This window comes from Catharus ustulatus, chromosome 5, assembly GCF_009819885.2.
Source record: "Catharus ustulatus isolate bCatUst1 chromosome 5, bCatUst1.pri.v2, whole genome shotgun sequence".
Taxonomy (NCBI): Eukaryota; Metazoa; Chordata; class Aves; order Passeriformes; family Turdidae; genus Catharus; species Catharus ustulatus.
Genome location: NC_046225.1, coordinates 42,228,603 through 42,254,655, shown reverse-complemented (window position 1 = coordinate 42,254,655; position 26,053 = coordinate 42,228,603). Strand labels below are relative to the sequence as shown.

Below are 26,053 nucleotides of genomic sequence, written 5' to 3'. Positions count from 1 at the left end.
GCAAGGAAGGCTGCAAGTTACTAAGAGTTAATTGGTTTATACTGTTTTAATAAGACCTCTTGGGAAACAGATACAATAGTGGAGAGTCAATATCACATAATAAAATAGAGTTTACAGAGGATATTGCAATGTAAGATACAGTGTGTCTAACTGGAAAGCATTTGCTGAACTTTCAGAGAACAATATCTAAATCCAATATGTTGGAAGCCTGGAAATGAGACTATATGACCACAGAAGTTAAAATATAAACAAGCTGGTGATTTAGGTGGAAATGATCTGTCACAGGGGAATCAAGCATTTTATTGTGGGAAGGTCACACAGAGACCTTCCTTTTAGAGAGGGAAATAAAGGGATCTAATGTACAGTTTTCTACAAGCACTTGTCAAACCAATCTCTCTCCCCTTTTCTCTTGCCAACCACATGGTTTCCTGCAGGAAAGGCGTAAGGTAAGTAATGTCACAGGGAATTTACAGGCCTGAACTTGGACACCAGGGTGTGGGGTCTGTGGTAAAGGTGAAATAGCAGAACTTAACATATTTTTTGCTCGTAGGTTGCGAGGTCGAAATCCTTGGAGTCAGACCAAGTTACTGCCGCGAGTACTTCAGTGTTCCAACAGACAAAAACTTCGCAGATGCCATCAGCGATGCCCTCGAGTCTCTGTGGTATGTCACTAGATTTTTGCAGTGTGGGTTTTCCTCTCTCTAGGACAAGTACTGGATTTACTATCAGACAGATTTTCGGGATGGGCTCCCAGGTAGGAAGATGGGGGCCACCACCGCTTCATAGAACCATCATAGAAACAACACCATGACAGAAATGGGCCCTTACATTAAGAGTGGAGGGAGAGATGTGCTCCTCTGTTTCTGTGTAGGCTGCAACAAGGAGGAGACATCCTGACTTACTACTTTTAATTTGCTGTTTCAAACAACTTCAGGATGAGCCTGTGCATGTCTGTTCACTGACCTGCAAGAAAAGGCTTTGAAATGCTTGTGTTTAGAAAGGCAATTTGGAAATTCTGAAATTCAGCTCCAGTCATTTGTTTCTGAGACTATGCTTTGGCTTTTTCTTCATTTTAGAACATCTCAAGCAAAATATTTTTGGAGAGGGTATTCATTTTGTGCAAATATGAGTATAGAATAGTATAGAATAGAGTAGAATAGAAGAGTTCAGTTGGAAGGAACCTACAACAACCATATAGTCCAACTGATGGGAATATATATGTATCTCAGACAACTCCTAAGAAAAATGTATGCTCCAGACCCAGCTTTCAAGTTCCACTATCTCTCATCCAAGCATTTACAAGAGACAATTCCACAAAGATGTAAAATCAGGGAAGATTGTACCACCACATGCAGAACCAATGCCTTACTTTGGCTACAACTAAGCTCCTTCTTTTAAAACCTTGTTGGTTCCGTAATTAATCCTAGGAAGCCCTTCTACTTTAGTACTTGAAACTGCCATAGTAATTTGAATCTGAAAAGTTCTGTATTCAGATGCTGTGTTGATTGTTCTTGAAGTAAAGGCTCCAAAATGATGAGTGTGTTGTTGATGATATTGCTCCCAGTTGCACACTGGGTCCTGCTCCACAGGTGCTCACAAAGAAGTGTTATTTGCAGCACAGGCTTAGACAGAAGGTATCTGAGAGGGTTTTATTCTGAAATTATTTAGCTTAGATTTAAAGAAAGTTACTTGCATGTGACTTGAGGAAGCCATATGTGCCATAGGAGGGTTTTCTGCAGCTTTTGCAATGCTTTTAATTCAGTGAATAAAAAAAGGAATGGAAGATGTAATACAGACATCAGTTCTGACTTCTGGTGGAAACCCAGAATTACTGCAGAAAGCTTTTTGTTTCAGTATCACTTTGGGATGGGTCAAGACATACTTGAAGCATCTTGCCTGGTTTCTACGAAGCCCAGTGTATAAGGCTCCTCAGTGCTGTTTTTCAGCTCTGTAATTGTGAACATGGTTAAAAATGAGGCACAAAATGTTAAAAGTACCAGCCCTTCAAGCTGTTATTTTGAGTAGCTGGAGAGTTTCAATAGCTAATTCAGTTCCAGCCACAAGGCTGCCTCTTGCTGTCTGCAGTGGAAAAGGAAAGGGACACAACAGTTCTGGTGGAGCAACTTGCAAGAGATGAAAGCTGATTATTTCAAGAAAAGTGCAAATCCCTGCCACCAAGATGTCTGCCATAAATAACAGCTACAGTCTTCTAAAGTGCCCAAATGCTACAGATCATCCCAGTGCTGCAGGAGGTTCTGTCTCTGGTGCCTGTTTACACACCGTCCCTGGTGAACTTCTTCCTGTGTTCTTTTTCTTTAAACTAAGTGCCCTGTCTGCAACAAGGCAGGAAAGAGGAACAAGGAATGATCTCACATAAAATTAATAATCAGGTTTGGGTGTAAATACTGCAGGGACTTAAAGTAAGAAGGGAGGTAGAGAATGAACAGATTAAAAATCTGGTAGGTTCTCTCATTCTTTCTCTCATCCATCCTCTTTGTTTATTTCTTTAAGATTTAGAAGAGGAAGTTCCATGCTGCTGAACCAGCCCATAAGAAGTAAAGCCTCTGAAATGCTTTTGTTGTAAGCATATTCATTTAGCAGGATTTAGCATGTCCCAGTAGAAGAGTCTTGAGCTTGTCATCTATATCTTTTGCAAGTGTTTTTGACTTTTGAAGCTGTTCAAAGGCTGGCAAATGCAGTGTGTTTCTTTTCCACACCCTAGGTAATTGGAAAAGCCATTAGGCTGAGACTGTCCTTAGCTATAATGTGAAAACAGCCTGTGGCAAGGGCAGTCTGTTGTCTGGAGCAGTGCCTTGCTCAGTAGCCCTAATGGCAGGTATTAGTAGTTAAAGAACTCCACTTGGGCTCCCACCATTAGCAAACCTTGCAGGGACTCCAGGGTAGAGAAGTACCTAATTCATCAGGGAGCCACTGAGCTTTTCCTGCAACCAATGGAAATCATCCTTCAGCAATATTCTCCAGTCTCTTCAAACAGGTGCTTCAAGACCACTATTTGGACCAAGAATATTTAAAACAAAGTCAAGCATCTGTTTTTGGCAAGTCAAACGAAAACCTCCCTTTCACCTTTTCAACAACTTTAACTTAAGGGCTGTTGTAATCTACCTACCTTCCTGGAGAGGTGTCATGAAGTCTGCATCATACTTGCAAAGTGTGCTGGTAGAATATAAAATGTTTTCTGGTCTTGCTATCAATGCAGTCCAACTTTCTTCAACAATCTCTTTTAAGTCATTTATTTGGAAAGTTACTGGTGATGGAAGAAGACAGGACTAACAGTTAGAAGGACAGAATACTTCCCCCATGCAACCCATGAGAAGGGTTTCCTAAGAAAACTTAGAAAACTCCTTTTTTCCATAGAAAAACAGGCAAGAATAGAAACAAAGTCAAACTCCAGATGTGTCGTACCAAATCCTGCAAACTCCTAAGCATGCTGCATTACTGGAATGTGTCCCATTGCAGTAATTAAATAGTCTTCCTTACAGCACCGAGCCCTCACTGAGAAATCTCACCATAGCCTAAATAAGACCACTTGTTTTATGCAATAATTTTTTTTTAGCTTCTATCTTGATCCAAATGATAATTTACTTACAGGTGAGAAGACATAAATTAGTTTAGGTAGCTCATAATATAGGCACTGCAGCAGAAGAGAATTATTTAAGTAGGTTCAATAAATGTGTATGCAATAGAGAAATTACAGGGTTAAATTTTAGAAAAAAATTTATGCCTAATACAGATGGAAAGCAATGCTTAAAATGAAACTGGGGAGAGGGGAGGGCCACTTCATTTAAATTATTTTAAAATCCTGAAGAGTGAGGAACAACACTGTTCTGCAGGGCCAGGAGTGGAGAAATTCCCACCACAGCAGGCATCTTCAGCTTCTCACAAGACTGCTGCTCTGAGGCCTTCTGCAAACTGAGAAATGCAAATAACAAACCCTAATTAATTCACTCAGCCCCTCTTCTCTGATTTTGCCTCTTCTGTCCCACTCATTATACCAGACTACACAGGTGTCTTTAATCAGAGATGCTGGACTAACAAGTGTTTTTGTAGGGATCTTCATATGGATGAGAGCATGTAATATGGATGGCATGCTCTGCCATGTATTAAGCAAAGCACAAAAAGAGTGTGTTTGAACCTCAGGAGTGTAAGTTTGTGATTTTATCCACACAGCTCCTCTCGCAGAGATTTACAGTGAACAGTAAAGTGGTCATGAAACTGAAATTAAGCACTGATGTGTGCACTCTCTCCACTAATTAGGCTGAGAGCAATCAATGGAGAAAAGTGTGATCAGTTAAACTTGTGCAATTCTGAGATTACCTTAGTTTCCCTTGCTCGTGTTCCTAAATAAAAAAACCCTCTTCTAAAATCTCATCCCAGTTCATACTGCTCGGTATTTTGTAAAGCAGAGCACATCCTGACTTGACCTCTGTGGTTTGAAAGACCTCACACAGGAGAAAGCCAGAAATGCCAAACTTTAATTAAAGCACACTTGACTGTTAATTCCCATAATCCTTTTAATAGGGGCATTCAGCACAGAAATCAGAATTTCTTTGTTATTAAAGGGAAAGCTGCCTTCCTAATTCCAAGAGGTTAGTAGAGGACTGAGAGGCCAGCCTGTGCTTGCACATGGCAGTTTCCACCTGCTGCCTCTGACGGGTGTCTCAGGCAAACTCGGGAGACCCTGGGAGTGAATAATGAGCCCAGCAGTGCAATGGGTGGTAGAACAGCACAAGCTGGAAGCAGAAAACAGGGGTTTGTGGCTCTACATGCTGGTGCAGACAACAGTTCCAGCAGCCAGGAGGTCTCCATGTGTGTCAGCCTTTCAGTCCTTGTTCTGTCTCCCACGCCTAGCAACAACAGCGCCGAGATGGCGGCGGTGTACTACGAGCGCATTGATGTGGAAGGCCACCACTACGGCCCTTCATCCCAGCAGCGTAAGAACGCTTTGAAGGAAGTGGACAAAGCCTTGACCAACATGATCTCACTCATCAAGGTGAGTGGCATCCATAAACCCAGCTCCTGGGTGCCTTTGGAAAAGGCTTTTAAAATTGGTCCTTGTCTCACTACTGAGAGCCTATTTAACACCTGTAACTGAATGCAGTAGCTGTAAATTTTTATTTCCTGAGACACAGGCTACTGAGTTCACGTGGAAGTCAAGGCACCATTACCCTGATTATTATTTTTCATTGATGGCATTATAACCCTCCTGGCGGATTTACACTAGTAGCCCCAGAAAGCCACAAACCCATATACATGTTGTTCTGTTTATGACTTGTGTTGCCAGCTGAATTTTATTGTAGGTAAAGGAATCAAAATTGTGTGTTTCCTAAGGTTCGTGGAATCAGACAATTAACTTTTATAGCAGTTTTTATGTCAGTATTTAGAACTCTGCACTTTAAACTTGGTTTTAAAAAACCATTATCGAAACAATTTTGCAGCAAGAAAATCTTCTGGGTAAATGGCAATTCTGTGGATATTTCTGACAGTGAAAAATGCATGTTGGAGTTTTTATGTATTTCAGTGAAGAGAGGAATATGTATCTTCAATTCCACTAAATATTAAAAGGTCTATGCTAAGTGCTCATGTTTGAGAGGGAAAGAGATAAACACCCCATCCACAAGTGATATCATGGCAAAACTGCTGTGAGGACTTGTTTTGGAAAAACTCTGGTGCTACCCTCTTAGACTCTTCCAGAGCAGCAAGTAAAAATGGATGTCAACCATTATGGGTGGTGGCAAAGCACATTGCAGGACATTCATGGACGTGGCCCTTCTGGTTAACTTCCACAGAATCAGTAGAAGTCAAAAGGAGATTTAAATTTTTCAGCAGGCACAAACAGTGCAAAGCTCTTACATGGCCCTAAAAGCTGTCATGCACTTTCTTCACAGAGCAAAGGCCTTCAGAATGATATCAACGTCCTCCTCTTCTCTGATCATGGGATGACAGATATCTCTTGGGCAGATAAAGTGATTGAGCTGAAAAACTATATCAATATGAGTGATACCATACAAATGAAGGACCGAGGTCCTGTTGTGAGCCTCTGGCCAGCTCCAGAGAAGCATGCAGAGGTGAGTACAGCCTAGTTGTACCTCTCAGTACTGTGTTTTCTCAGTTTTTATGACAATTGTGTGTTCTGTTTTCTCTTAACATGCAAATACTGCCCTCAGAGATGTGTGCAAAAAACAGCTCTTATCAGGAGTCAGACTTGGATCCTGTAACATCCTAGTGATGCTGGTTTCTGATGGAAAGTCACACCAGGCAAATTAAAAAGCATGAGCTTTCACTGTTACATGGCAAGGACATGTGCTTTTAAACCCAACCCCTATTAGCTTCTCATAAATAGCTAAAAGATTTTAGCTCAAAATGCACTTTTATGATTTTATATATATTAGTCAATTTATTGACACTCTAGCCAGGATTTTCAAATTATCTGGATCAGGTTCAGGCATTCATATTCCAGTAAACTCCCACTGAGGAACCTCCATTAGACCAGAATTGCAAAAAATATATTTTAACAATATTTTCCTTGGAGGAATTTTTCATGAAGCATGTTGGATTGAGTCAACCATAAAAGCTCAATGCTAGAACTTCAGGGTTTTGAGGGATAAATTAAAACTGTAGAGAAAAGAATTGAAAGTCACTTGAAAAGAATGAAAGTTTCTCTGACTAATACACTAGTACATTATAGTCTAACCAAAAACTAATGCATGAGACGTCATTAATGCTGTCCTCAGAATACAGATGAGTGGATGTACAAAATGGGCAAGCTGTTCCCCAGGCAAATAGTTTTGGTTTCTACATTATATTTTATCCAGTTACAGTACATTGTAGCCTGTGAAATTTTTTAAAAGATAGTATTTGCTGATCTTTGCACCCAAATGGTCTCTTCAGGAATTGTGTGTCTGTGATATTGTGCACATTTCAAATTAGTGCCAGAACTGAAAATTGTCTTAAAGGCATGCATGAGCCATTCATCACAGGGGATCACAGTATTGATATGCTTAACCCAGAGCTCCCTGTTTTGTAGGCTAGACCTTCAAATAAGGGCAAGTTGCAACTTCACATAGTCATGGGGTTTCATCCAACAAAGCTCTTCAGCACATGCTTCTCTCTCATTAAACAGCCTAATATTCCTAACAAGAATAAAGTACAATGCCTTATACTATGGTTTTGTTTCTTGCCTTAATTTCTTTTTAGAATTTCTTACTGGAGAGCTGCTTTCTAAGCAAAATAAAATTGATTTTCAGTTTCCCAATAGCTAGATTCTCTATTTCTAATGAATTTTACAGAGCTATGTTTATGAGTTCGAGTGTATTTTAACAGAGTGGTTATCATCTCTAAGAATTACCCCATTTCAAAGCACCAGAAATACTACTGACCACTCTCTAGCCCTGGTAATGGTGGGAGGAATTGTGCCATCACACCCTGGTGCTGTCCTTATAGTCACTGCACATATCTGACACACATATACACACAAGGGTGACTTAGCTGAAAGGCTAGTGAAGAGCCTTTCATTCTTTGAAGAACTGAGCCATTTATTCCTGATGATTATTTATATTTAACTTGTTAAAGAACAATATAGAGTCTGCAGACTCCAACAGCTTCCTTCTCTTTGGCATATTAATATGTTTTTCAGGCATTTAAAATCTATTTTCTGAATAATTTGGAGTGTAACGACTTTTGTGTGATTATATTCCAGACAGTATGATTAATATTAATAAACTGCTTGCATGGCATTGTGCAGATTCAAAACTGCAGGCTTTGGCTAATTAATCTCACATCAGATAACTAACGAAGCAGATAACTGAGCACTATCAATCCCTTGATAATGATTGACTGGGTTTGTGCAAGAAACATGGGTGAGGTGACATTCATTCTCCACCCAAGAGCACAAAGAGGGAATGAGTGGCAGATGCTAAAGATGATACCACTTTTCCACATCTGTACACAGTCCACATGGTGCCTTTGAGTGTCTCACCAATTCACTCACTGCCTCCTCTGCCTCCTGTGAAGGTGTAGCTTGTTTCTGTAGGCTGGTATGCTCACATGTACACATTTGTGAATGTGTATATTATAAATACACAATACATGAATTCATGTATTCCTGTGTGTTTATGAACCGAGTTTTCAGAATCTCCTAAACCACACAAGTAGGTTTTGTCCAGCAATGACCTTAATGATATTTGGACAGGCAAAGTCCTGGTTTGAATGTGCTGATGATTAGCCCTTACAAGGGATTACCCATTTTGCAAATTCAGGTGTTTCCATGTACCCATGAGTGTACTTATGATCTTTACAGCCATATGGTGTCCTAACATTCATTTGTTTTGCAGATATATCAAAAATTGAAAGCTGTGGAACACATGGATGTTTATAACATACAGGATATTCCAAACAGGTTTTTCTACAAAAAAGGAAAATTTGTGTCTCCACTGACTCTCGTGGCTGAAGAAGGATGGTTCATAGTAGAGGTAAAGCATAGAAGCAAAATACTTAGGAGTGTGAAAAGGTGCAATATATTGCTCATCATTGAGTTAGTGTCAATGGGCTGACTAAAAACTAATGTCAAATTCTGCTATGTGCTTAAAAGAACTTAAAGGTATTACAGCTATCCTAAAGGCAGACAGTTAAATAGTCAAGATGCCTCTTTTTTCTCTGTTGTCATAAAACAGTAACTCTTGTATTTCACATTCCAGTTTTGTTGCCTTCCTCTTCTTCTCCCTACCATATACCTTCATTCCAGGCACAAAAAGAATGTTTCCATTTCAAGTCTTTATTATCCCTTCATTGAGCAGTACCTTGTGGCTACTTTTCCTTCTGCCTGGCTTTCCTCCCATGAGACTGTCCTAAAAATGTCCTATTTCTCCCAAGCTCACCAGTCTCAAATAGGCCAGACTGGAGATTTACTCCTCAGAGATGCCCAGTGCACGCACTGAAAACCAGGGAACTTGTTAAGCAGAGAACCCTGTCATGAAGAGTTTTTTAATACTAACTTGTTTTCTTACTATAAATTGTTGTTCTTACATTGTGCTTATTCCACTACTGGGCACCTCCATATTACAGATACTAATTACAGATACTAATTGCAGGTCAGCACAGTTCAGAGGGTGAGACAACTGTGTATCTTCTAAGGAGGTAAACTGAGCAGTGTTATTATGATTTGCCCAAAGCCATACATGAAGTCACTAAGCCGGCAACAGAACCAAGGAGTCCTGGGTTTCTTTCCTGTCCCTGCATAGTCAGTGCACATCATTGCCTCACAGGTTATTGTAACTCAGCTGAGCATCTTCTTTCATGGCCTTCAGAGTTAATGCTCACCAAGCTTTGCTCAGGACAGTCCACACTACTACATTTCTCATTTGCCAACCTGAATTTAGCATAATAGTTTCTACAGCCGAATAAAAATGTAATGCACCTCTAAAAAATCTGATGGTTTTGAATACAGCTAGGTGAACACCACATTTCTGATTTTAAAAAACAAAAAACAAACAAATAAAAAAAGGTATAAAAAGCCAGAGTTAAGATTTAAACAGGTAAAGTAGCAATCTGAAACATTTTTCCAAAATTATTTTTAAAAATTACAACTAAACTCTTTCATACAAAAGTTCAGAACATTTTTGCATATTCTGTAGAAAATAAAAAAGCACTTAAAAATCATTGAAACTCTGACAAACCTTAATAACAGTGCAGCAAACACTGCTGCTATGATAATTATTTCTGTCTCTCTGCCCATTCCTTCCCTTTGTTTCTGATTTTCAAGAATGTCCTCTCATTAATGCTGTCAGATTTTCCTTCTCTTCGGTACACTTTCATTATCTGTGAATAGGATATGAAAATGAAAGTTTCCTGTCATATTTTTAAAGAAATTATTGAGCCTTCTATTATACTTCCTGCCCAAACCACTGAAGAGAGGATGTGCAGCGCTTCCCTGTCATGCTTCCAGGGTTTTTTAACTCCCTGTTGGCTAAAAGCTGTTTGAAAAACGGGATTTTATTGGTGGGGTGGTTTTTGAAAGAGACAAAGAGGGTGTATCTGGAAAGTTGTTTTCCTCATCACGGAGCATAGGAACAAAAGCTCATCCACATTTTGGTTACAGCAGGATGAGGAGGGATTTCACACTGTATCAAAGCTTCTCTGCTCATATCACCTTGTTCCCCTCACACAAGTGAGTGGTCCCCACCTTTTGGGCCTAAGATCCCCCAGCAGCTCTCCTGTGTGAAACAATGGCTGTTAGCCCTCAGGGCTGCAGGCTTACTCTGTACCCATCGCAGTGTACTTTCCCAACATTTAGAGATCAACTGCAGCACATTTTCTAAATATGCACATGCAGGGGAAAGTCCGTTGCCCACAGCCTCATACATGCCTGTTTCATTTTTGACAAGGATTGCTAGCTCAGACTTAGTCTGAGTATGAAAACTTATATCTCGGACAAGTTCTCCATCCCATTTGGACTTGACAGGCAGGCAGGCACATTAGTGTGCTGCCAGTGCTCCAGCCCCAAAGCAGCCCCAGGAGTTTGTGGGGTTTGCTGTAAGGCAGAACCTAATAACCTAGAAGGGCAGTGCTGGGATGTTTGCACAGCCCTGTCCCTCAAGCTATCGCTGTTAGTGGTTCTATTTTGTGAGTCCTCACTTCAGCTGCAGTTATGAAAGTCAGTAGTGTGTTTTCTCACTCAACTTGCACCAAAAATGATGCAAATGACCGTGCCTTTGACGGCACATTCTGTTGTAAGCAAGTGTCTCCTGATGTCTGGGTGGGTTATGGAAAGCACACTACCTCCTCCTGCACTTGACATTTCTGGGGAAGCAACCATGTCCAGGACATCTGCTAGGATCATGGAGGGGTGTAGGTATGGCAATGTCATGATGCTGCCAAAGAACCACTGCAAATTTAATGTGACTTCACTTGTCTGAAGCTGATGCTGCTAAATGGTGTGCAGGTTGCCTGATGGTGAGCAGCACACTTAATCCCCAGGAACCACAGGAAGCTACAGCACAAGGAGGTGTTATGGTAGGAAGAGGAGAAGGAGTCTGTTTTCTCTTTGGTTTGCTCTGACCAGGGAAAGAGATGCAGATAGGGAAAGAAATTTGTTAGCTAAAATAGTTTCATTTAATCTGGAACAGATTACCCAGAGAAGTTGTAGAGTTGCTCTCACTGGAGATGTTCAAGATGCAATTGTCTGCATGCAATTGTGTGCAATGTGATCTAGGACAACCCTGCTTGAGCAAGAAGGTTGGACCAGATGATCTACTGTGATCTCCTCCAACCTGACCCATTCTGTAGTATTCTGGAATTATCTGGTACATCTGCTGAGTATTACCTATGAAGAAACAGGGGGTGCCCCTTGAAAATAGGTGGAAGAGCTACACCTCTCAGTCATCACTACTGCTGTCCTCAGTGCACAGACAGTTTTATTTCTTAAGGAAGAAGACAAAAATCAGGCAAAATAAATGTTTACAAAAGGAAAGGGATCCTCAGTTAATTTGCTTCACCATATGCAGGAGTTGCAGCACCACTCACCTGAAGTGAGAATGTGGGAAACTCTTTTGGATCCTTCTGTGCCTGAGTGTGAAGGCCAGACCTGGATGCTCTAGAGGACTGTGCAGCTACTTCTCTGTAATTATCAGAGAAATTAATGTCATGGGTCTGATGAACTGTCAGTTGATGCTCTTTGTTCAAGTGAAATTCCTGCCATAGTTTTTGGGGTAATGTGGAGTGCCACATCTGTCTGCTGGTATCTCTAAGGAGCATGGGACAGAAAAAACTCAAAACTGGTTGGTCCAGCATTTTGATCAGCCCCTAGGGACTGCTCCTCTGACAGATATGGCACTGTTGTAGGTAAGAGCTGTTAGTACAAAGCAGGAGAAGGTAAGGAAGGAATTTAAAAGTACATCTGAAGTGCAATATAGGCTAGGAAGAACAAGATATATGACAGCAAATTAATAAAGCACAGATCCACTGAGCAAGGAAATAAAACAGAGTCTAGGCCACAGAGAGTGGGACTGTCTCAAGTCAGAGCCAGTGTTCCCTGGAGCAAAGCTCATTGCTTTAATACAAAAACAAGTAGGGAGAAGAAATAATAATAATAAAACATCTAGTAGGGATAATATTTGTATTGTTAGATTGACTAGTAAAATGGAGCAAAAAAATGACTTACTTTTCTAAGGTGTCAATGGCATGTGGGGCAGAACAACACTCCAGAAAACCCACAGAAGTGCATGCCACTGGGTGGGAGAGCATCCTGCAGGCATGGGGAGAGGGACAGCACCTTGCTTGTGTGTGTCACATACAACTATGGTACTTTGTGTTTGTGGCAGAAATCTACAATGGTTGTCCTCCCCTCCCATCTGGGAGGTGGTTACTCACAGAGACAGCAACGCCAGGGGTCACCCCTCCTGGGGATGAGCTGCTGTGCAGGTCACAGCACAGTGTAGGGGCCTGATGGGGTGGTATAGCACATGGACACACAACATGGCACCCCACAGTGCCCCAGCACAGCCCAGCAGGCACACACTAACCACACTCTGCTGTTGTTACCCAGAGCAGGGACAAGCTGCCCTATTGGGAAAATGGGACAGGGAGGAAGGAGGCCTGGCAGAATGGCTGGCATGGCTACGACAATGAGCTCATGGATATGAGAGGCTTCTTCCTCGCATATGGACCAGGTACAGTGCCACCATCCCTGGTGTTCCACTTCCCCTGCAGCTCCATGGTCCTCACCCCTGCAGCCCCTGGCACACCAGGACCCCAACGCAGCATTCTGCAACACCTAAAAATTACAAATATATGGCAGGACTTCCTCACTATGGAGGGTTTGTTGCACTGCATCTATTTTATAGCTGAAGAAACAGGGCAGAGAGATGTGAAGGAACTTGGTCAGCCTCTCTTTGATGTCCCAGTGCAGTTACTATCTCTTTGCCCTGTTTTCCTAAATTTTGGCCTAAACTTTCAGTTCTATGTGAAACACATGAATCCTGCTTTTGTTTTCAGGGGATTCAGACTCGCTACAGCAGGACACTTTCTTTGGGATGGTTGCAGCATACCTCACCCCCTGTCTGATAGGCAGACACAAAACTCCTGCTTTCCACTTCATCAGGCCTTTTAAACAGGGCAGAGCATCAGGCTGCAGCTACAAAGTAGAGTGATAGCAGAATGTGCAATACAATTATGTCAGGCTATTATGTCTATCAAGCAAATACAGTAAAACAGCTCCTCAAAAATTCAGGACTTTTTTTAGTTTTTAGAATAAAATTGGTCTAGAAGTAAAAATAATGAATGAGATTGTTTAAAATGTTTTTGCTGAGCTAGGTTGTAAATTGTATAGCATGCCATATCCCAGCCTGGTGGGTAAGTTCCAAGAAAGGCAAAAGAGCCCTTGTCCCCTGGCACCTCACATTCCAGGGAGTGAGCCCCAAGTTGCATGATGCCAACTCTTCTCTTTTGCCTGCAGATTTCCGATCCAACTACCGAGCGCCTCCCATCAGATCCGTGGATGTTTACAACATCATGTGCAGCCTGGCAGGAGTACAGCCACTGCCCAACAATGGGTCCTGGTCCAGGGTGGAGTGCATGCTCCGAAACACAGCCCCCTTGGCACCACTCCCCCCATGCAGCAGCTGCGTCCTGGCACTAGCTCTGCTCTCCCTGTTAGCCAGGCAAATCTCCTTACTGTGATCCCTGAACAATGTCAGTCAGTGTCACCAGCAACTCCATCCTTCTCTGTTCATTTTTTAAAGTTCTTCATTTGAATAATAGCTTCATTAATAGAGTTCTGTCCCCCACTACTCCATTGTGCTCCACCAGGCATGAATCTGACCCATCCTGCATTTACAATGGTTTTAACATGAAGCCAGATTTTGTGCTGCTCCAAACACAGCCAGGGACAATGGTGTGACTCACCTAGATTTACAGCACTGGCAGTAAGAGCAGAATCCTGGCTGGCTGTCCACAAAGTTTTCTGGTGGGTGCACATGGGGATCTCTGAGCAACAAGCACATCTCACCCCAGAATCTTCTTTCACTGAGGAGCTCACCCTCGTGGTTCACCATACTAAGAAGCTCAGGAGTGGAGACCAACCTCTTTGCATTTAGCTGGGTTCATCCCTTCAGCTCCAGCTCCACCAGCAGCAGAGCCCCATCTTCTCCTTATAACATCAGCCAAGCCCTGCCTATACAGACACAGTCTTCAAAGAGCCAAGAGCTTTGCTGAGGCACCATAATGTCAAGAGAGGTGGGTCAGCAGGAGAGCGCACTGAGAGCATCCTACTTCTCTCAGCATTTCTTTGTTTATTTTCACCAATATGAGTACTGGCTTTGCCCATTTCCAGGGCCTGCCTTGCCTCACAGACCACAGCAGAGGGAAGGGCTGGGAAAGAGAAAAGTGGCAGAAACCTTCCACTTCAAAGCCAGTGGGAAAATGAATAGACATCTGGACATGGAAGCCTGGCATTTAACAGCGTCTCTGGTTTCCCTAGTAAAGATAATATCATCTGATCATGTTTTGATGTTTTATATCCAATTGCATTTCTGAAGGTTTTTCAACACTTACTACCATCTTTTCTACCAGTTTTTGCTCTCTATACCTCTGCCTGGTGATCAGCACACTTCCCTTTATTCTGCAGCAGGGAGAGAGGTCTACACTGATAGATCTCTCACCCTCCCAGCTAATCCTGGTGATTATTTCCACCATGTGCTATCAAGCACAAGCAAAGCTGTAACAGCAAAGTTAAATTAAACAACAGGAGAGGACAGAGCTGTTGCCAGAGGTACCTTTGGGAGTGCAAGTGCTTTATCTGATATACCTCTGAACCAGGAGCTTTCAGCCACAAACTGCCTTTGGAAGGATTGAGGTCCCTCCCCACGTAAAACAAACCTCTAGGACTTACTGCTCTACTGGATCCAGAGACAAGCACGATCCGGATATGTGTGGAACAGTGCATTTAAGGGTAAACGATTACACTGTGGGGAAAAAAAATACCAAATTAAACTTGACAAAAGACTTCTGTAATAGCTGTAAAGATTTATGTAATGTGTTTTTAAAGCTCAAGTGAACCATCAAATCAACTGGGAGAAAAATTGAAAAAATCAGGCTTTGTTATTAGACTGTTGAGTATAAAAGGCAATTTAGTGCTTTCGAAGCATTTGCAGTAGCTGTAAAACAAGCACCTATTGTTCAGAGTTCCCTGTTGCTCTTTAATAGACCAGGCTCAATGAAATCACTGGAGCACATTTTTAAGGAAAAAAAAAAAAAAAGAAGAAAAGAAGAAAAAAGAAAAAAATCAGCATACAAGATAACCAAATTACCAAGTTTTGTCTGAAAATCATCAAGATAGACACCATCAGTGCCTGCTAACCCCTCCACAGCATGCCATTTTAAGTCTTACCAGCGAGCAGAAGCCAAGGTCTTCTTACAGAAGAATTGTTTCTAAAGATATGAGTATATTCGGCTCCTCAGTTATACAAACAGAAATTGAAATGAACAAATTGGGTCCCTTGAATTGTCAGTGTTCACGTGCGGATACTGAAGGGTAATTCCAATTGCAGTATGATTTGTCTGACCTTAATGCAAGCATTCTGTGTATGGTAAAAGATAGTTGGCCTGTAAAAGGAAAATCTGATGTTAGACCTTCAAGAAGCTCACCAGCTTCAGGAGAACAACAGCTCATTATTTTTTGAAAAGTGCATCTTTCTTCCTCAGAAATGTCATACCTCTGAATCAGTTCACGTTCTCATTCAAAAATCAAGTGTCTTAACTCTTGCCTATTTTTCTGTATACTATGCAATGGAGGTGGGTGTATTTTAAAACCTATTTCTGAATGATGTTTTTATACAATGACTGATTGTGAATGAGTGAATAATTCTAAAAATGGTGTTAGAAAAAGCACTTCTTTGTAAATACTGTAAGATTTTTGAAGAAAAAAACAACCCAAAACCTTCCCTTCAACACTTTGCCTTTCTTGACTAATTGCTGCATCAAAGTGTGATAAACAGTGTTTGAAGCTTGTGCTGATTAATTATCAGAAAGATGAATGATAACATTGTTTAGAAATGGCAAAGTTGTCAGCATGTAAATGAAGGACATTAAATGCATCACACGAGATGATGTAGCTTGTATATGCAGACCTTTTTTTCCAGGTGTATTTAATTGTTTAACCTTTTGAACATCCATTCAGGAACATGTCATTCCCACCAGGCAATGGACATGAGAAAACATTTTGCACTTCTAAGAAGAGAGGTGAGCCCTGGATGCTCTCTCCAGACCCGCTTCTTTAAGCCCACTGTGTCACCATCACATCAGTTGCTTGCACAGAAATTAAGAGCATTGTCACAGGTATGAGGATGCACTAGGCTCAGGCTCTCCAGTCCCCCTTTCCCAGTGGGAGATGGTGTAAATGTCAACAAGACCTCAAAAATCAGTGCTACAGGCCTCAAGGACAATGGGGCCCAACTCCACTCTAAGTTCCACAAACCAACAATGTCCACAGAAGAGACTAATTTAATACAAATAAGTCTCCAAACCTACTGAGTAGAATTTGTCTCCTTTTCCTTATATTAACTGACCACAGAGCAGGACATGGATGACAGAGGAGGACCAGTGCAGGTATGCCAGCGAGTCCTTTAATTCACAGCAGGACTCCCTCTGAACCAGTAGCACTGCCAAGGTGTGCCAGAGATGCTCCCCTCATATTCCATGAACATGGGTCCTCAGAAAAGAAAGGTGCTGAGGGACTGCCTGAACAGGAGTAAGTCTTAGTCAGTTCCCCATAACACTGCCAAAAATGGCAATTTCACAGCTAAATAAGCTGAGCCCTTTTTACCAATGGCCTTGGTGCCCATGCAAATGGCATGGCTGGCTGAGGCTCAGCAGGGGAGCCATCCAGCATCCCTCTGGATGCAGCCTGCATTGCCTGCACAGACTGCAGCCTCGAGGAGACACCTTCTCATCGGCCCACACATCGGCCCAGACATCGGCCTGCACCCTTCACAAGTACAGAGACTTTGCAAATAACGGGTGAATAAGAAGGTTTTGCAGTGCTGGCTATCTTCCTCATCTCTTAACTAATACATCACAAATATATCACAAAATCAGAGAGTATTCTGAGTTGGAAGGAACTCACAAGGACCATCAAGTCCAATTCCTGGCCCTGGACAGGACCATCTTCAAGGGTCACACCACGTGCCCATGTGTGCTGTCCAAATGCATCTCAAACTCTGTCAGGCTTGGTGCTGTGGCATCTGTCAGATGTTAACCCATGCACCTCAGGGGGAAGTGCTGACCACACCAGCTCTGCCCACTGGGAAGTGAAAGGCCTTGGAAAAGCTCTATATAACATTTCCTCACCTTCTTATCCCTGTAAGACTGTAGCAGAGAGGAACAGGTTGCAGCAAATCCAACAGGGAATTTTTTAGTAAAACATGACCTAATGAAGAGGAAGATTTGAAACCCTGCATTTTAGCATAAGAAGTTGTTAACACCTGTTTTAAAACACAACTTTCACATACACTGAAAAACATTTTTGTGTAAGTATCGAAACACATCTAAGTTAAGGCAAGGCTAACAAATAAGAACATTTCAGAATTACAGTTGACTGGACACAGTAATTCTGAAGTTTCATAGAGACGGATTGTATGGATTATAAGGACTGTAGACATTTTTCTGATATTTCAAACACATGGAAATTGCTATGGACTTAAAAACCAGTATGTCGTTATCCCAAATCGGTATCAATTTCACCAGTTCAGCTCTGCCAGCCCAGTTTCATCAGGTAACCACCCTGAGCTGCCAGGCAGCTTCCCCTGGTCTGTCCCTAATGCTATGTGCAGCCACACCACGCACCAAGGCTGATGCCTGTTTGCTGCCCTCCGCTGGGCCCGCTGCAGGAGCTCCACGTCTCTCTCGTACTGAGGAGCCCAGAAGGGCACACAGATTCCCCCCACGCCGCCGCCCCCCCTCTCCGGCCGGCTCTCCGCGCCCCGGCCCGCCGGGCGGAGGCGCCCGGGCCGCGGCCCCTCAGGGCGGGCGGGAGGAGCCGCGAGCCCGGCCCGGCCGCGCCCCCTGCCGGCCTGCCCGCACACTGCGGCCGGGACACGGCCATCCCGGCCTTCAGTGAGGGGAAGGATTGGCGCTTCTTCCTTCTGTGTCTCTCATCGCAGCTTTTCCTCTTTCTCCCCTTTAACTCTCCCGGAACCCTTTGCGCTAGGGACGATTCCTCCTCGCCCCAATCCTGCTGCTTCCATGTAGCGCTCTAAGCAAGCCTCCCACCTGCTCCTGCTCCTGTTTCCACAGGAGAATGAGTGGGCAGAGCAAGGGCTTCGTGTGTACGCGGCCCTAAATGATCCGAGAGAGGAACCAGCTGGATGTGCTCCCCACTGTCAGGCTGCATCTCAAGTTGCCTTTGTTGTCATTATAGCCTGATCCCACTGGTGGGAAGCAAAACGCATAAAAGCAGGAAGGGGAGGGGAGCAGAGGGAGTGACACACCTGCTGCTCTGCTGCTTGTGTCCCCTGGCAGCTTGGCTCGAGTCGAGCAGAGAATCCTTGGGTCGGATGTCCCAGCAGCGCCACACGCTTTTGTCAGCACAGAGGAACTCCGACCAGAGCAGTCACAGGCAGCAAAGAAATTGTGAGAAGGGGTATGAACAGTGGGCTGAGGTGGGGGAATTCAGTGCCCGCTTCCCACACCAGCACAGATCAGGGCTTAGCTGAGCTTTGGGGAGCTGATTTTGATCCTCCCTTGGTCGCAGCAAATGAGGCATTTTAGTGTCAGAATTGCATCAGTCTTCAGGAGCAATGGGCACTAGTGCATGCATAGATGTTCCTCCATCCCTCACCAAGGGGTTGCAGGCAGCCAGCCCCAAAAAGTCAGCATTCTCTGCTGGGAACACATGACCAACCAATTTTCTGTGGCTGCCAGAGTGGGCATTGACAGCTCTTGAGCAGCCTTCTGTTTTCCCCAAGAAATTAATAATACACTAAAACATTACTCATCACTTAGATTTATTGTTTGGTGAATATTAATTAATTAAGCCTCAAAATTGGCTGGAGACACTGTCATTGCTTCTTTGCCAGATAGAAAAAGGGAGGCTGAGGTGGCATCAGCTGTTGCAAAGGCTTTGGAACGCAGATCAGGCTTGCAGAGGATCATCCACAATCCCTATTGAATACTCAGCCTGCTGCTCTCACAGGGCTGCCTCCATGCAAAGGCTCCTGGCCACATAAATGTGTGCAACTGGGCTATGTGTCCATTAGAGTCAGTTTTAACCTTTCTTCAGAGGTCCCACATGCTGTTCATGGTACATCACTGAAACAACCAGTGCACTGGCATTCAGTGTATCCCAAATTCAGGTTAGTGTTACCCCTGCAAGGCCATGGCCATACCAAATGACTCAGCAGGAGCCTGCTTCTGACTTCCGAGTGGTGCCTCACACCTTCTACATGATCCCTGTGCAGAGGGAGGCTCTGACAAATTAAAAATTAATTTTTGGAAGGGCCTATTTGCCTCTTAATATATCCATCCATCTATCCATCCCTCCATCCATCCATCTGTAAATGGCACTCTCCCATTATAACTTTTCCATGTACTCCTTACTGGTGGAGCTTTGGGGTGCAAGACTTTGTTTCCTTGCTTGCCAGAGTAGGCAGCAATGTGGTTTTCATCTTACAGCTCATTCATTGTCTGTGAGAATGCAAGGGCTGAGAGAGGGATAACCTTGCTGACAACATCCCAACTGAGTAGATTCTGTAAGAGAGAGAGAAAGCAGCCCTTGCCCATCCATGGAGGAATTCTCCAACCACAGCTATAACAAAGAAATAATTTTGGGCATACAAACTAAGATTTTAAAGTAGCCTTCAAATAGCAACTGTGAAAGAGGACCAGGAAAAAACAAAAAACAACAGAAAAAACAAAAACAACAACAACAAAAAAATCCCCCCCCCCCAAAAAAAACCCCCAAACATAAAAAAACAAACACACACACAAAAAACCCCCAAACAAACATAAAAACCAAGCTGAATGTTTCTTAAGGTGGAATTCAAGCAGTTTATGAGCTGGATTATACAAACTGCTTACTTACACTGCTGCAGGGCCTGGGTGAAACATCCTGAAACATCCCCTCCTGCCTTAATCTCAAGTGGTTCCTTCCAAGAACACTTCTGACAAAGAAAAATAACTGGATTTTCCCCTCTAAACAGAATAAACTTGTGAGGGCACTGAGTTTTCTTTGCGTTTCATACGAGCTTTTTCATTGGGAACAAATGGGATGAACAAACCCAGGTCCTACAGACAAGAAGATATTTAATATCCATAATGTGGGGAGCTTTCCAGCAGAAGACAGACTCTGTTTTATGCAGAAATAGTTGAGCACGGCCTGAAAAGGCCTAGCAATTAATCACGCACTTGAAGAAATACAACACGCTCATAGAGGCTGAATTTTAAATGCTTGCTGCTCCAGTTTGGACAGTGACAAATTAAGGCCCCCACAAAAGCAGGTGTGCCCCTTGAAGAAGCCCTCTGAGGGCAATTAAAAATGGGAAACCAGCTGGTAACTGTGCAGATGTGACAGCTAGGGCAGCTCAGGAAATTAATACAAAGGAGGAGGATGGAGGAATAAATGGTGTAGGAGCTGAGGCAACAGAAACAGGACCTGCTCTCCACAGGGGGTTGCTCCATGGCAGGTGAAGTGTCTCATCATGTGGGATGGTGACAGCCACATATCCTCATTGTCCTGGAGAGCTGCCATTGACAGACTTCAAATGAATCTCTCACTGAAGGATCCCAAAAATCAGAGGAGCTGCTGCTTTGTGTCTCACACAGTTTCCCCTGGTGCCTACAGGACAGCTGCATTCAAGGACGTCTGAAGCAGATGATCTGGGCATATCTGAAATTGTCTGTGGTACCCTGTGATGGAAAAGCCATGGGATGAGATCAAGGGTGGATTTTCCTAAATCAGCTTCAATGGGCTCCAATCCAAAAGGTAATATCCAGCCAGGTTTCACATACACTGCTCCATTGTTCCTGGTCAGTTTATTGTTTCCAGTGTCCACTGTTCTGAATCAGTCAAGAAAATGGTAGTTTGTCCCATTGAAAATACAGAAAATAATTCAGATACATGACAGATTATAAGGAATTTGTAATTTTCCAAGCAAAATTATAAATAGTGCCATGAAAACAAACTATGTATCAGTACAAGCTGGAGATCCTCATCCCATTTAGAAAAGGATGTCCCCATGATTGTCAACACAATTTCTCTGTGCTATTCCTCTCCTCTCCACATCTACTCCTACCCTGCCTTTCTCCACACATCCAGTGTGTGTGTGAGGCATCACTGGACAGAATTTACCTTCTGCCAAAGTACAGGCTGGGGGACTGTTCCCATCAGTCTGTTCTTCTAAAGTAATTAGTTGATAAAAATCTCCTTGCTGTTGTGAATTATATAGACTATTTCTCAGAAAAAGCTGCCAGCACAGATCACTACAGATTATATTTTTTGTTGTTTTTTTCCCTCTTGTCCATAGGAAAGGTGTACTCCTGTTAACATTAAGCTTTGGCATCCTTCCAGGGAGCTGAGCAAAACAGCATTTTGTTTGAGACTGCTGATAAAAGGGCAGAGTGGACAGGGTCTTTACCAGTTTCAACCTCTGAAGAAAAAGGTCTCTCTAGTGAAGAGCTGCTCAGCCACTTGCCTGACTTGGTTAAGCTGAGTATTCTCTTCTATCTTGAAAATAATGTCTTGTTTTGCTAGCCCTATTTTCAGCATAGTGTTGAAGCATAGAAAATTTTCTGTGTAAAAGGAGCTCTTTCTCTGTGTTCCCCTCCAACACTTGCTGCTTGTCACCAGTGTGGGTCATGGCAGTCCTAACAGTGTCATCCTAGCTAGAATGTGAAATAATAAGGCAGGCAGGCAGCCTCACTGTGAGAAAGTACCATCCACACACCTGTGTGCCTGGGCACAGGTAGTCATTGCAGCACAGAGACCCTCTCTGGCCCAACAACTTTCATATGATAAACGCATTTTAAGACTGAATAAATTATTTTTTAACAAGCTCATCCAGGGTCTCAGCCAGAGACAAGGGCTCCAGCTGGCCAGGAACAAACCCAGCCTCCAAAAGCAGCATTTTTTTGCCAAAAATCCTGCAAGGATGGGAGAAATTTCAGATGCAAACAGAGAGAGCCATGAACCCTGCCTGAGGCTGTACTGAGCATACAAACAGAGCCACAGGGTGAAGATGATCTCTGCCAGCACTTTTCCTCTGTTTGAAGGGATGGTGATGGACTAATTTAGAACTGGCAATAGGTAAACAGAAGATATAAGATAAATTTTATAGAATGATCTGAACCTGTTCTGCATCTCCCTCCCAGTTCCCCTGACAATCACAGCTAGAAATGGAGAAACTTTCAAGTACCATCATGGCAAACAGAGCCAACAGCAAAACTTCTCTGCCTCCAAGAAGTGACAAGAGGAGAAGAAATTGCTTGGTGGTCATCCACCTTCCTCCTGTAATCTGTTGTGTGTGGTGACTGCAGCCACATGCAAACATCTGGGTTGCATCACAGACCTCCTGCTGCAGAGAGGAGATGGTTTTTTTGGACACAAAATAAATTTGGAGGCACTTTGCAGGCCTTGCAAGGGAATGAGCAGCAGGCTATTGCATGTATGATATGAATGTGGGGGGAAAAGGAGAAGGTTTTATTCTAAGGCAAATGTGGGCACCTTGAGGGTAACCAGAACTTTCAGGAGCAGAAACCTCCTGCACACATCAGGAGTGTGAGACAAACAATTAGAAGTTGTGTTTTAGGGGGCTGCCTGAGCAGAGGAGAATACCTCCCCAGATTTACAAGATGTGCCTAGTTTCTACCTAGTGGGTGAAGGGTGGCAAGTTGTTCTTCAGACCAGGAGTTAACCAGGAGTAAGGAGGGCCCATCGTGCTTGGACAGCAGAGAGAAGGAATCTGCATGGACTGGCAGATGGCCCCTACCAGGATCTCTCTCCATCCCTTCCCACAGGGCTTTTTCCAGGAGCCCACTCTGCCTGCGAATGGGGCACCTCCAGGAAAGCCAACTCCTGCTGCCCTCGGTGGCTGCACCATCTTCTGGCCCCTGCTGGGCATCACCCAGGGATGCCACATGCTTACAGTACAACCACAGACATGTCAGAACATTCCAGTATCAGCTGCTATTTAGTTTAATTCTGTATAAACCATGAAGGCAAGCATCGTAGTTCCCCACCTCAGTTGGTTTTTGGGACTTCAGGATCCTCCAGCCTTCCAATGTTTTCTTCTTTCTTGAACTGATATTCCTTCTCCATCTGCTTATCCTAACTATTACTCCCCTGCTACTGAAGTACATTCTCATATTCCTCTGTCCTTGAGTTGTCCTCTTTATTTTGGTGAACTCTGTCAGGATTTTAAGCCTTGATATTCCAATTCCCTCATTTTCCTTATAGAGAATGGTATCCACTCTCCTTCTCTTCCCCTTGAGTTGCAGAAATCCCAATTTAGAAGAAATATCCATGGCACAAGGCTGCAGTCATGAGACACAGAATTCAAATAGTAATGCCAATATAGTCTAGAGATTATATTAATCTTTCAAAAAAAAAAAAAAAAAAAAGAAAAAAAAAGCGCCAGCCATCAGGTGACACTAAACTGACTGGACCTGACTACCTGCTACTAATCCAGTGTCAAAAGGCAGCTTCCTCTTCTGCAACATCACAAGTAACTAATGTTTAGAAAGACAAGCAGTTCTGAAATCTGCAATGGTCTAAATATTTTAAGGCAACAGTCTTTCATTAGTTTCTGGATCAAGAAAAGTCCACCCATCTCCAGGCCAATGTTTTGAATGCAGTGAAAGAGCTTTTCAAAACTATTCGTCATTGTAAAGATTCTGATTTCTGGGATTTTATTTTTTTAATTTCGATCTGCAAAAATAAGGGATTTTGGTTAAAACTTTGGTTTTTTCCTGTACAAACTGTGATTTGGTGAAACTTGTCTGCTGCCTAACAGCAAAGCATGAGAGATAATTGTCTCTCGATATTGGGTTGCAGGTAACAATAAAACCATAAAGGCGAAGGGGTCTAGCTTAAAGGAGGAACAATAAATATATTGCCTGCCTTAGGTCTTCAGGGAGGAAGCTGAGACTGGGGATTTGGTTCAAGGCTACTGAGCAAGGAACAGCGATGCAGAGAGGAGGGAGACCTCACTGTGGAGGCAGGGACACCTACCATCTGCCATAACCAAAGTCAAATGTCCCTCTCTGCTGTCCTTGTCCTTGCCATTGCCCATAATCCTAAGGCACACCTAGCCCAAAGGTTTGCACTTCTGAGTCCTTAAGTTTGCAGTCTTGATGGCTGCTCCTGGCAGTCACTGCTCAGTGGTACATGCACAGTGTGCGCATAGTGGAGACACAAAAACGGCAAGCTCCAGGTACACAGGTCATGGGTGGGACTTGCATTCAAACCCTTCCAGTGCACAAGCTGCCCTGTAAAGTTAATTACTTAAGTCCTCATTTTCCAAGAACCCAGCAGATAGAATCCAAAAAGGCTGTAGTGCCACGGCTCTCCTCCTGATGTGCATCCTCTGGTACAGAAGTTTCATCAGCAAATGGTGCAGCCCATCTATGCTGAGACTGCTACAGGAACTACAGCACAGTGCATGTGGGCACCCAGGACAGTCCTTGCTGGAGCACAGCCCTGCTTGCAGCTGAAGTGCCAGTGCTGGTGTACCTTTTGACTTCTGCCTGAGAAAAGCCTATACCCACAGGAGAGGCCCCTGGCTCTTGCTTGTCCTCTCACTACTGGCACCCTACTGAACATACTGGAAGCTGCTACTTTGCAGCTTCCTGCCAGAGTGACGCTCTTTGGCACTTACAAAGCAACTGGCCTAATTTTACCAGCAACAAGCAACAGACAAGAAGAAAGAGATTGAGAGAACTCAAAACAAAAGGCTTCAGGTTTCCCTAAACAAGCAAGCAACCCAAGTATATAACTATTTCAGTGTATGCACAGCCATGCTGGTATTATTTACTGTCTTTGCTTACTTTCACATAGCTGGCAGAACAGGGTTAGGTTTTATGTACTTATTATAAGAATGAGAGAGGAGAAAAAAGATGTTAAATAAAAGTACTAGGGATTTCCCATTCCTTGTCCCCATTCATCTCTTTTGTGACAGCTGGGCTAAAAATACTTTTCTAAATATGAGGACCTACTGGCATGGAAGTTGCTTATAAATGCAAACTCAGCTATCTCCACACAAAACCACAGGTAGTTATCAAAGCACCAGCATCACTGATTGCTCAAATCCCTTCTCTCTTCAAGTACCAAGTACAGTGAATAGGAGTGTCAGAGCCATGGGCTCCTTCCCTGCAGTTCAGGAAAGCCTAGTAACTGCGTGCCATTTTCTTCATATCCACTCTGCAAAACACAGCTGAATAGATTGCTTTTTAAAACATTTACCTGAGGCCTTGCTTGATGCCCTGAGGAAAACAGATGGGACCTGGTGTTCCAGTACATTTTGGGGTTTTGTGGCTTCTCTTTGAGCCCTCAAATCACAGAGATGCTGGGCAGAATGGCACATAGTCCTTAAAAGAACCAGGAGCAGCAGCCAAAAGGAGGAAGAGAACAGAAAGGACAAAAATATGGGGGTGTATTTACATTCCTAAATATTTTTAAAATTAAAAACTGCAACAGCATGGCTTGAAGGGAAGTGCTGACAGGAGCACCTATCCTGAAGTAGCTGATCACCTCTTCTTCTCTAAGGTCTTTCTGATGAGCAGGGAAAGTGAAAAAGGGAAAGTAATGGAAAAGTGGGAGAAAGACACTCTAAGATTAGAATGACATTTTGAGAGGGGAGGATGAGAAATGGGCCAGAAGAACTCCTGTGTCAAGTAACATGTAGGGAAAAAAAAACCCAACTTGAAGGAGAATAAATGTCAAAAAGAAGCAGAAGATGAGGGGATTCAATAGAAGAAGGATATTATAGAAAGCAAGTTGTGAGGAAAACAACAGACTAAAGAAACAGTTGAGAGGCTGATGGAGAAAAAATCT

The 26,053-nt window shown here is 43.2% G+C and overlaps 1 protein-coding gene across 1 annotated transcript in view; it reads left to right on the top strand.

The window, feature by feature from the left end:
- Positions 1–16,119, top strand: part of ENPP6 (ectonucleotide pyrophosphatase/phosphodiesterase 6) — a 32,994-nt gene extending 16,875 nt beyond the window's left edge. The window contains exons 3-8 of the mRNA XM_033060683.2: positions 551–662; positions 4,870–5,011; positions 5,907–6,086; positions 8,352–8,489; positions 12,560–12,683; positions 13,469–16,119. Of these exons, the coding sequence (XP_032916574.1) occupies positions 551–662; positions 4,870–5,011; positions 5,907–6,086; positions 8,352–8,489; positions 12,560–12,683; positions 13,469–13,692 (920 nt within the window). The 3' untranslated portion in view covers positions 13,693–16,119. The remainder of the gene's footprint in view (positions 1–550; positions 663–4,869; positions 5,012–5,906; positions 6,087–8,351; positions 8,490–12,559; positions 12,684–13,468) is intronic.
- Positions 16,120–26,053: the final 9,934 nt, after the last annotated feature.